This window comes from Hylobates moloch, unplaced genomic scaffold (genome assembly GCF_009828535.3).
Source record: "Hylobates moloch isolate HMO894 unplaced genomic scaffold, HMol_V3 SCAFFOLD_21, whole genome shotgun sequence".
NCBI classification, from domain to species: Eukaryota; Metazoa; Chordata; class Mammalia; order Primates; family Hylobatidae; genus Hylobates; species Hylobates moloch.
Window position 1 is genome coordinate 15,671,349 of NW_026652296.1, and position 12,295 is coordinate 15,683,643.

General features: G+C 42.2%; 1 protein-coding gene across 1 annotated transcript in view; it reads right to left on the reverse strand.

Annotated features, from left to right (window-relative positions):
- STK4 (serine/threonine kinase 4) overlaps positions 1 to 12,295 on the reverse strand; it is a 116,635-nt gene continuing 104,340 nt past the window's right edge. The window contains exon 11 of the mRNA XM_032142141.2: positions 1 to 4,972. Within this exon, the coding sequence (XP_031998032.1) occupies positions 4,814 to 4,972 (159 nt within the window). The 3' untranslated portion in view covers positions 1 to 4,813. The remainder of the gene's footprint in view (positions 4,973 to 12,295) is intronic.

Here is a 12,295-nt window from a genome sequence, read left to right on the forward strand (position 1 = left end):
TAAGGGTTTGTGGTCCAAAGGACAGTTTATTTAAAACAAACGTGATGAGGTATAGGAAGAAGAAAGGAAGAAGAACAACAATTCTAACATAAAAACACAGGAAGCATCTCAAACTTAAAAAAAAAAAAAAAAAGAGTGGGGGCAATGGAGGAAGCTATGTCTCATACAAACTGCTGACCTCAATTGATTACTTACATCCAAACCTTACAAAATAGCATTTCAAGTCAGCACTTAAGCCAGTGTTATTAGATTTTCTTATAAAAAGTTAAAGCTACAAACTTCACATTTTTAAACTGTACATAGCAACAGCATTTAAGCTTTTTTTTTTTCCAAGTTGGTCCGAGTGCAAGCTGGTAAAAGAGATTTTTTTTCCAAACACAAACAAGAACATGTATTCCAAAGACAATGAATATAATACTGATAAAAACACAAACATAGTGCTTAAGAAAAGATGGGGTGAGGTGGAGATGTAGATTGGGCAGGAACAATTTTCTAGTAAATAAGGAGCTGCAATCTTTAGAGGCAACATGGAATGCTAGAAAGGACACTGGAATAAGAATCAGAAGACCTGGATCTGAATCCTGGCTCTGCCATATTCTAGCCACATGACCTTGAGCAATAGACTTTACCTCTCTGAGCCTCAATTTTCACATCTGTAAAATGAGGATAATAATACCTATATCTCCCAGCACTATTAAGTTTCTATAGATAGGGCTATTCAGATTATCTACTTCTTCTTTTTTTTGTTTGAGACAGAGTCTCAGTCTGTCACCCAGGCTACAGTGCAGTGGTGAGACCATGGCTCACTGCAGCCTTGACCTCCCTGGGCTCAGGTGATCCTCCCACTTCAGCCTCCTGACCAGCTGGGATTACAGGTGTGCGCCACCATGCCCGACTAATTTTTTTTTTTTTGATGTTTTGTAGAGATGGGATTTTGCCATGTTGTTCAGGCTGGTATCTATTTCTTCTTGAATGAATTTTGGTACTTTTTATTTTTCAAGGAATTTGTTTATGATGTTGAAGTTGTTAAATTTATTAGCATAAAATTATCCATAATATTCTATTGGCTTTTTAATACCCATAGGATGTATCATGATGTCACTTCTCTCATTCCTGATATTGAAAAGACTTACTGAGTTTTAAATGGTATAAATTTCTGGCATCTGGCAGGTGCTAAATAAATGTTTCCTGGATCGAAATCTACAGTCTCAAGGAGTCAAGGCTACAATTCTTAAGTTGCTTCAGATGACTGGTTCTATCTATTTATCAATATGTCTACTGATCCACTCATCCACTCATCCATGCATCCTCCCACCCTTCCTCTTCCCTGTCAAACATTCATCCATCCAACTGGTGGCTTGGGGAAAGGGACAAAAAAGGGAAAAAAAAAAAAAAAAAAGGAATGTGCTTCAAAATTACTGATGGAATAATTAAAATAGTCTTAAAAATTCTGAGATTTTTGGCCAGGCAGGGTGGCTCACGCCTGTAATCCCAGCACTTTGGGAGACTGAGGCAGGTGGATCACGAGGTCAGGAGTTCAAGACCCACCTGGCTAATATGGTGAAACCCTGTCTCTACTAAAAATACAAAAATTAGCCAGGCGTGGTGGCACAGCGCCTGTAGTGCCAGCTACCTTGGAGGCTGAGGCAGGAAAATTGCTTGAACCTGGGAGGCGGAGGTTGCAGTGAGCCGAGATGGTGCCACTGCACTCCAGCCTGGGCGACAGAGTGAGACTCTGTCTCAAAAAAACAAACAAACAAACAAACAAAAAAAGAATTCTGAGATTTTTTTTTTTTAAAGACAGAATCAGGTCATTGTTTCTTGAAGGCAGAGAACAAGCGAGGACCTCAAATTTCTCTGGAAGCTCGAGTTGCAAATGCTCAAGCAATGACGGAAGCCCAAGGCTCGTTGAAAGCAAGCTGATATATCTTAAATTTAGTATTCAACAACAACAACAACAACAACAACAAAAACTAGGACTTGCTCCTTTGCCTTTCTGTCACTAGAAAACAAATATACTTTGTCAGGAAATTTCTCTGATCCAAAACAAACTGACTTCTGGCCAAAAGGCTCCATCAAGCTAGACTGGTAAGCAATAGACTTTGTTGGATCAGCAAGCTGGGTGCACACATGCCTGAAACAAAACAAACTCCAGATCAAAGTTCGTGACCCAAGAATAGTTATGGGGGAAAACTGAACTTTTTTTTTGGATCTAGCTTAGGAAAGGAGAAAATGGGCTTTCTCCTCCTGTCTGGCCAAGTGCAAAGTTCTTTGTCTAAAAAAGAAAGAGAGGCCAGGAGCTGTGGCTCATGCCTGTAATCCCAGCAGTGTGGGAGGCTGAGGCGGGTGGATCACCTGAGGTCAGGAGTGCAAGACCAGCCTGACTGACATGGTGAAACCCGTCTTTACTACGAATACAAAAAAATAATCCGGGCATGGTGGCACATGCTGTAATCCCAGCAGGAGAATCGCTTGAACCCGGGAGGTGGAGGTTGCAGTGAGCCAAGATCGTGCAATTGTACTCCAGCCCGGGCAACAAGAGCGAAAATCCATCTCAAAAAATAAAAAGAAAAAAGAAAGAGGGAGAGACAGAACTATTAATTAGCACAGCAAATGGTGCAGGGGTGTGTATCCTGGATGCTTTGGTTTTTAAAACTTACTTGGCTATCAGACTTAAGTACTAATTCAGCTGTCTTTCCAACCTAAAAATGCCAGTTAGAGTTATTTAGTCTATGCAAGAAAAGGTGGTCACTTCATTTTAAAAAGGCTTGTGACTTTCCTTTTTTGTGTAAATATGATCTCCTATAGTGATGCTATGAATCCTGATTCTATCATTTACTAGCTGCATGACCTTGGGAAGGAATCTTTCTCTCTGAACTTATTTCTTCAACTACAAAATGGAGATAAAGTAGTTAAGTCACAGGGTTATTGTGAAGTTTAGAGCCTACCCAGCTCAGTGCCTGATATATAATAGGTGCTCAACAAATGGTAGCTGCCATTTATTATTCCAGCAAGATCCTCAAATTGTCCTGTTTTCCGTATCTGCCACATAGCTATTTCAGTGGCCAACCCCTGAAGACTAACAACTGCCTCTTGCATTTTTTAAAAACTTGCTTTAATTGCAAATAACAGAATCTGGCCACAGAAGAGGCACATTCCCTGCCTTTCCATTGATTCCCAGGTTTCAGGAGCAAAAGCAATTATGGAGTCAAATTACAGTATCTTGAAGTGCAACCCAGTCATGGCTCCCCATCTGAGGGAAAGAGGTAAAGTTGCAGGAAGATGGCTCTATGCTGTCTTTTGCAAAGCCCTCTGATCTGCTTCAGGCCCAAAACCTGCCTCCATGGGTGCTTGTCTGCTATATTTGGCAGATGTTGCGGAGCTCAAGGACTCGCTGAAACGGAATGATCTGGCTTGTCCAGGGAATCTCTTTACAGCCAGGTCATCTACTGAAGAGCCAAGGCAAGAGCAAGTTTCTGTTAGCAAGGTTCCCTGGAACAATTAACCAAGACTGACACAGGTCTCTTCCCCCAAAGAAGGGGCTGCATGGTTCAGTGGCCTGGGAGTCAGGACCCTGAATTCTAGTCCCAGCTCTTACGCTAACTTGCTTTGTGATTTTGGCCATTCCCCTCTCTACACCTCAGTTTTCCAATCATCCGTACAAGAGGGTCAGACCAGATGATTTCTATGGTCCCTTCCAGCTCTGACATTCTGTGTGTTCAGATTGAGCCTCCTGGAGAACAAATCTTAGTCTAATATTCATTTATCCTTTCCAGGCTGCTTAGCAGTAAAAGAGAAAAGAAAACAGTCACATATTTGAATGTGGGTCACAAACGCAATCCCCTCTACCCCTATGTGTAAGGAATGTGGAGCAAAATGCCACATGTATGATTTTTACATGAACAATGAGAGCTTCGAAAACGCTTTTCCTTTGTGGACTGAACACAGCCCCGTGTTTGCTGAGAGTTCCTGGTAGACCTATCCCCTCAGTGGATCATGTCTCCTCTTAAGGCACTGGGCAGTATCTGTGCTGTGACTTTAGGCAGTGAGAGAGTGGAGATGGATGAAAGGCATTGAAAGAGCAAAGGCCAATTTGCAAAGAGGGTGCCAGGCTTCTCCTGGGACTCAAAGAGTAAACATAAACTCTCAAAGCTTTCCCTTGGACATCACCAATAGCTCCAGAAGCCAGTGATGACCACACAAGGCTGAAACCATGGTAAATGAACTGTCCCAAATCTAATTTTTAAATGCAGCCCTGCAAAGGGGGAGGTTGGCTCCTGGGATTCAGTGACCCCCTAACAGCCTCCCAGTGTACTCTGCCCTCATGTTCCACAGTACCATAATCTTACAGAAAAGAGACAAACTGTTTAAAACTGTACCTGTACAGAGATGCCACCACACTGCGTGGGGAATCTATTTATAATTTATATATATATATGCATATTTATATATTTTTTAAAAGTCTTCCAGAAAGAACAATTGAAAGCTATTGGGAGAAGAAAAACAAACAGACAATGTAAAACTTTCCCAGCTATCACTCAACTAGGAGTCTCTGTTCCTGGGGTTTAAAACTCTGAGTTAAAAGCGCCAATATAAATCCTTTGAAATAATATACCTGGCCAATGTACATACACACATCAAGATGGAACGTTGACTGTCAAGAGAGCCCTTCCCACTGGCGCACATTCCTGAGTTCACAAAGGTGCTGTGGAGAGACGACAGAGCAGAAGTGCTGGCTAACAAACGTGAGGCAAGCCATCCAGAATTCACCCAAAGCCTAGGTGGAGCTGGGGCCCTCACAGCCTAGCCTTGCTCAGAAGTTTTGTTGCCGTCTCTTCTTAGCCTCAATGGCATCCAGGATGGGCTGCCGCTTGGACTGGTACTTCTGCCGGATCTCTTCAATCTCCTGCTCCATCATGGGGTCCAGGGCCAAGAGCCTCTTCTGAAGGTCCTCCACTGTCCAACTCTTAAGCTAGAAGAGAAGTGGAAAGTATAGTCACGACAAAGCTTAAGTCAGTGGCAGAACAGTGGAGAAGCCCAGCCTTCCCAGGCATCCAGAGGGAAGGGAGACAGGAGGAAGACACTGTGGTCAGATCACAGGTTGGGTGGTGGTGGTTGGAAAGTGACAATTCATTCCAAAGAATGGCGTACCTTGAAGCTTGTCTGAGATAATTTATCCCTGGAAGAGATCTAAGTGCTAACCACTTTGATTTAATGTGCCTTGACCAAGAACTTAGTGAATAATACTCTTACCTCCCCTATCTTTTAAATTAATTAAATATAGATTCATTGTTAGGGCATTAAAATAACAGTAACTTGCTGTATGTGAAATAATGGTTGCCTCCCCGTTCTTGTTCTGTCCACAAGATGAGCATCTATCTGGACAGCGCCTTTCCCACTTTCAGGATATGACACCACGGAGGATAGATGCTGATGAGGCGCAGATGCCATCCCCTAACCCTGCCTTCCCATACCCCCAATGTCTTGACACTGCCCTGTTATCATCACCAGCATTTACTTGAGGCTACTATATACCAGGTAACACTCTAAGGCCCTTGGGAATACAGATGCAACCCTTGGCAGGGGTTGGGGTAAGGGTGGGTAGTTGGAAAAACCTCAAACTTCTGAGATTAAGTTTCTATCATCCAGAGAAAAACAATAAGCTGATATATAAATTAATAATAATGGCTGGCATTTAGTGTTTTCTATGCACCAGACACTGAGTGATTTACATATATGGATTCCTTTAATCCTCGCAGCAACCCATGCTACAAGGACATTATTATCCCTATGTTACAGATGAACAGCTCAAGGAGGAGGGTAGCTAAGTAACCTGCCCAATGTCTCCCAACTAGTAAGTGGCAGAGTCAAGACTCAAACCCAGGCAGCGTGGCTCTAGAGTCTATGCTCTTAACCAGTGTTGCAGAACAGCAGACTAGCAAAGCACAGGTTTTAGAACTAACTCAACCTTTGGTTAAAACGTGGTTCTGCCTGTTGCAGATGCCATGAGACTCTGTCAAGTTACCAATCTCTCCAGGCCTTCCCCATCTACAGAAGTCAGACAGCAGTGCCTCATCACATGTATTATAAGAATTAAATGAGATCATGGCTGTAAAGTTCTCAGCACAGTACCTGCTGCACTGTGTGTGTAAAGACGGCAATGGGTGTTATAAGCCTCTCTCTTCATAAAAGCCCAGGGGTGTACCAGTGTTCAACCTGTGTCTGCAGCTGTGGGGCAAGGGGCTCTGCTGCCATATGTGTGGAGTGTCCAGTGATTACAAGTCTGGCCAATCTTGGCTGTCAGGGGTGGGAATGAATGCTGACATTATCCACAGTGGGTGGTGATATTTTATTCTGTGTGCTCACAACCAGTTTAATAGGTACAGTGTTTCAAGAACTCAAAGTCTTACAAGAGGTCTGTTGTGCCCACATTTAGAAAATCATGATCCTCGGCCCCTTCCTGAGGTCTCCACAGGAAAGTAGTATAGGAGCTGGGTGAAGGGCCCTCTGTCTGTCTACCCTTCCTTGAGTGGGTGGGGTGAGAGCAAGTGTGAAGTGCTACAGTGGCCTCCCTAGAAATGGCCTGTCACCACAGGAATTTTCCTTGGCCTGCTTCAGGGAGGGTGTCTGAGAAGTGAGAAAACCCTAATAGTTCAAGACGAAAGGTGCTTTGTAATGTGAGAATGGAAGACTTGAGAGTGTGGGTAAATGCTGGAAAGTTGGGCTGAAAAAAAAAAATGTATCTTTCCAGCCTGTGGTTTTATACTACCTTAGAGGTTGGTGTTCTTGGCCCAAGGACACCCCCTAATAGCAATGCTTGCCTAGTCTTTGGCATTTTCAATTCCTTCTGCAAAGAGAGAATTCCTCAAGCCTACTACTGAATGTAACTGGTAGTTAAGAATGTAATCTTTGGGATCACAGGTCCTAAATCTGTACTGGCTATGTAACCTTAAACAGTAATTTCACCTCTTGAGCCTCAGTTTCCTCCTTTGGAAAACAGACAATACTATTTCGTTCCTCCACCCTGGGGCAGTACTAAGACTTACACGAGATAATGGTCTGATGGTCTTAGCTCAGAACTTCATATGGTATGTGTTGGGCAGATAGTAAATATTCCATAAATGGAAGTTATCACTGTTGTTATTGTTGCTATTGTTATTATTATTATTGTATATATGATTGGTAAGTCTCTAATTAATCTTCCATAAATAAGCTGTTTCTGTAACCTCTAATTCAAGCTAGAATCAAACATGTGAAAAAGAAAATATTCTACTCTATTTTGTGCTAATGCCTAAGGGCTGGTACATAATACCTGTTAACTTATGTATAGTTTAACAAAATATTTTTCACCCATCCATTTATAAATACTCATTGAACAGCTACTATGGGTCAGGTGCTATTCGAGGCACATAGGCTACTTTAGTGAAAACAAACAAACAAACAAAAATCAGTGCCCTTGTGAAGCTTACATTTTAATGAAGCAAGGAAAATAGCAATAAACACAGTAAATTAGTAAATTATTTTTATATTAGAAGGTGCTCTGGAAAAAAAGAAAATAAAAAATAGCGTGAAAGAAGGGGAGCTGGGAATCAGGAGGGTAGATTTGCTTTTCATCTAGTCACTAGGATGAAGAATAAATTGCAAAATGAAGAAATGTAAGTTAGTGGAGCTACACTGACTTTGCAACTTATTCTGCAACTTTGGGCAAGCCCCTTCTCCTCCTTAGACCTTAATTTCCCCATTTGTGAGAGAGGGCTGACTAGATGATCTCAGAAGTCTTTCCAGACTCAATGTTTCTCAGTGTATGACCTATGGATCACCTGTATCAGAATCACTTGCTAAAAATACAGATTCCTGAGCCCCAATCCAAAGCTACTTAATAAGACTCCCTGGAAGGTGAGGCACAGGATTTTGCATTTTGAAGAAGCTATTCACGCTGGGCATGGTGGCTCATGCCTGAATCCCAGCACTCTGGGAGACCTAGGTGGGAGGATTGCTTGAGCCCAGGAACTCCAGACCAGCCTGGGCAAATAGTGAGATCCCATCTCTATGGGGGAAAAAAAAATTAGCCAGGTGTGGTGGTGCAGACCTATAGTCCCAGCTACTTAGGAGGCTGAGATGGGTGGATCGCTTAAGCCCACTCCAAGGCTGCAGTGAGCTGTGACTGAGCCACTGCACTCCAGCCTGGGCAACAGAGCAAGACCTTGTCTCAAAAATAAATAAATAATAATTAAAATAAACTAAAATAAAGAAGCTATACAGGTATTTCTTATAAATCCTCAAGTTTGATAAACATGATTCTGTATCTTCCTTATTTTTCTGTTAGTAAAATTCTCACAAAGTATTGCTGCCTGTCTCTGGTCTAAAGCTTCTCCTGGGTTTCCAATTTCTAGGCAGTTTTGTTGCCCTTGATTCTAATCTGGGGGCAACAAGCACCCTTGCCTTATCTCAGCCACCTTCAGACTAATTTATGGCTGTCCTAAGAACTTTGGGGCTTAAGTTACATCTGACCTATTACAACACAGCCAGCCAGGCACTGCTGATGACTCAGTCATATCATCCAGATATGGATTTTTCTGAAAAACAAGCTCAGACAATAGTTTCATGGCGCCAAGTGTAGCATTTCACCTTCCTGGTCCTTGGTGGCATAAATACATTTCAAATGGATATCTTGCAGTAAAATAACTATAGTTCTACAGTTTTGCTACAGCCAGAATCTTGAAGCAGCAAATTCTCAATCCAGCCATGTAAGTAGCTTGAGCTGTTTTCACGAGGTATGGGAAATATCACCATTCAGTACCTCATCTATCCCATAGGATGTGAATATCCTCTCTATTCTGTGATACCCATACTCCATACTCGCACATCCAGATCAGCTCTCACTGGATATTTCAGTCCCTGATTATCTCGTGAAAATCTGTGATATGGTTTGGCTGTGTCCCCATCCAAATCTCATCTTGAATTGTAGCTCCCACAATTCCAACATGTTATGGGACGGATCCAGTGGGAGGTAATTAAATGTTGGTAACTAAATAGCATGGTCAGGTCTTTCCCATGCTATTCTAATGATAGTAAGTCTAATGAGATCTGATAGTTTTTTTTTTTTTTTCTTTTGAGACGGAGTCTGGCTCTGTCCCCCAGGCGAGTGCAGTGGCAAGATCTCGGCTCACTGCAACCTCCACCTCCTGGGTTCAAGCGATTCTCCTGCCTCAGCCTCCCAAGTAGCTGGGATTACAGGTGCCTGCCACCTGCGCCCGGCTAATTTTTGTATTTTTAGTAGAGACAGGGTTTCACCATGTTGGCCAGGCTGGTCTCAAACTCCTGACCTCAGGTGATCCACCCACTTTGGCCTCCCAAAGTGCTGGGGTTACAGGTGTGAGCCACCACGCTAATAGAATCTGCAGCTTAACACATCCAAAGCAAAACTCTTGAGTCACATCCCTTCCTCATCCCCAAATCTTGTCTCCTTACTCCCCAGTCTTCCCTATCTCAGGACTGGTATCATCATCTTTCCATTTGCTCAAAATCATTCCCGATCCTTCCTTTTCCCTCACCCCCGCCTCCTGCCAACATCCAATCCTTTAGCAGTCCTATCAATTTTGTCCCTGAAATACTGGTATAACTCAAACCCAACCACTTTTTTCCATCTCCATCTACCTTGGTCCAGGCTATCATCATCTCACAGCAACAAACATAATTAAAAATACAGAAATGAATCCAATCACATCACCCTTAGGTTTCTTTCCTATTGCACTGAGAATAAAATCCAACTCATCAGTGGCTACATGGGCCTCATATGGCTGGTCCCTGCCTCCCCTCCAACTTCATAATCTATTACTCTCTCCTTTGCTCAGAACCCTACAGCTACACTTTATTTCAGATCCTCAAACAGGCCATACTTTTTCCAGCCTCAGTGGCCTACAGAGTTAATGAATCTTCTGCCTGCATGGTTCACGCCCTGTTCTTCCTTATCCTACAGGTTTTAGTTTAGATGTCAGCTCCTCAGAGGATGCAGGCAAGCCTTTTCTGACCATCTTATCTAGAAAGGCTGCCTCCTCTCCATTATCCTCTATCTCAGCCTCTTGTTTTCTTCAAAACGATCATGTACCTTGTAATTATTTTTATTTATTTTCTTTTACTTGTCTCTCTTACTAGGATATAAGTTCTGTAAGGGATTGACCTTGTCTTATTTACTATGCTAAACATAATACTGGTTGAAGAAATGAATAAATTATCCTTCATTTCTAGTCAACTAAGAACAAAAGCCACTGAAACCAATGAAGCAAGCTTACATGGGGCATCATCATATGCAACAAGGTTCTGGATGGGTGCTGAGAAGAGTTAGTGTAGAATAAGAAGTGAGTTCTGCCCTCAAGGAGCTTTTAAACTTAAAAGTAATTCCCCTCAACATTCTTTTGGAATCAAAGGAAATCTCTGTTCACTTAATGAAAATGTCTGTGTTTTGTACTGTCTGTTAAGAAGCAGGGCTCCAGTCTCGGCTCAGTTATCTCTAAAGGCATGTCCATTTAAACTGTTTATTCAAACAAAAAAGAACTTCTGTTATAAGAAATACACTTCGGAAAGCATGAGATCATCAAAAGAATAAGAGACACGATCCTGCTGGAAAAGACAAAATAAAGGCCAACCCTAGAGCCACAGACTTGCTACTGAAGGTGGGTTTTGCTGAAGAGATCAGACCAAGTATAAGGATTTCTGAGTCTCTTTCTGGGAGAGATCACAGTGGAAGGAGAAACTAAAATAAGCCTCTTAATCATGGTTATTTAGAATTTCCTTGCCATAGTAAGGCTAAGCAACACATCAGTCTTGGGTAAAGGAAGAGGACGGGCTCCGAGCCTGACAGTACTAATGTCTTATAGGAACTCACTCACTCACTATTTTCTAACACCTAGACTTCCCTCACCATCACCTTTACCCAGTGTGATGAGGTCTGATGTCTGCCAAAGGATGTCTGAACAAGTAAAAGCAACATTTGTGCAGATGAGATTTCTCTTAAAAGATGTGATCTTTGGAAATGTGTTGTATCTTAAAGTAGACATATTTTTAGTTTAAAGTTCAGCCTCACTCTGTTAGCAGGATACAAATGCTGTCTTACTGTTGGATTCTACACATTACTTCACCATTTGCATCTGTTAAGTGCTGAACTCAGCATTTTATCTGCACTATTTTATTTAATCCATCTGTAAGGTAGGTATCATCATTATCCTCCTTTTAGAGATGAGGTCACTGAGGATAAGAGTGGGAAAATAATTTAAGTGATACAACAAGGAATTAGAAGAGACAACAAGCAATTGGAAGAAATATGAAGGGTTTCTGGAAATGGGAGTGTGTTTGTGAAAAATGTGGAAGACTGGAAGAATTATGAATTTAGCTGACATTAGATACATCAGATGGCCCTCACATTCAGAAATGCCACTAGTGGTAAGGGGTGACTTTAGACAAGTTACTTGTTCTCTCTGAGATTCCGTTTTCTCATCTGTAAAATGGGTATGCTGTCTACTTTGCTGCTTTTGTTCACATAAAAATACCAAGTGCCTACTACACACATGGTGCTGCTGCTGAGATGCAGTGACTCCAAGGTGCTGAATATGATTCAAATCAAATCAACCAATTTTATTGGCAGCTACACTAGGCCAGGAACACTGCTGGGCAACATGAATATAAAGGGCAATACACCTGTCAGAGAAGCAGCTCAGGTTAGGGGCAAGAGCACTGGTATTAAGTCAGATGGACCGGGTTCCATACAAGTTCTGCCCTTGGTAGTCGGATGCCTTTGCATAAATCATCTAATATGTGCCTCAATTTTCTCATTTTTCAATGGAGGACATTATTCGTTCTACAAGGGCGGTTGTAAGGTTTGGAGGTATTGGTAAGGTATATAACATAATGTCATGCATCCACCAGAAAGAAAGTGGGTGAGGGCTACCACCTTATATCCTTTTTTGGGAAATGGAGGAAGTATGTAATGTAAATAATAGCTGCTGTTGCTCTAAGATGAGTTCACAACACGGTGCAGGACACATACCACATACACAGAGGCACCTCTATTGAACTCTGTGTGAGAAACCCTACATCATACCCACTTGGTTTATTTCCTCTGGGCCAGGCCACGGCAAAGTCCTGATTCCCAGCATCACTATGAATAATGAAGGCTGATGGGAACTGATTTATTCTTAAATCACCTTAGCAACTCTGAAATTCTGAATCATACCATTTTTCAAAGTCAGCTGCATAATTGGCCCAGAGACCCACCGGGAAGCTCCAGCTGATACTTCAT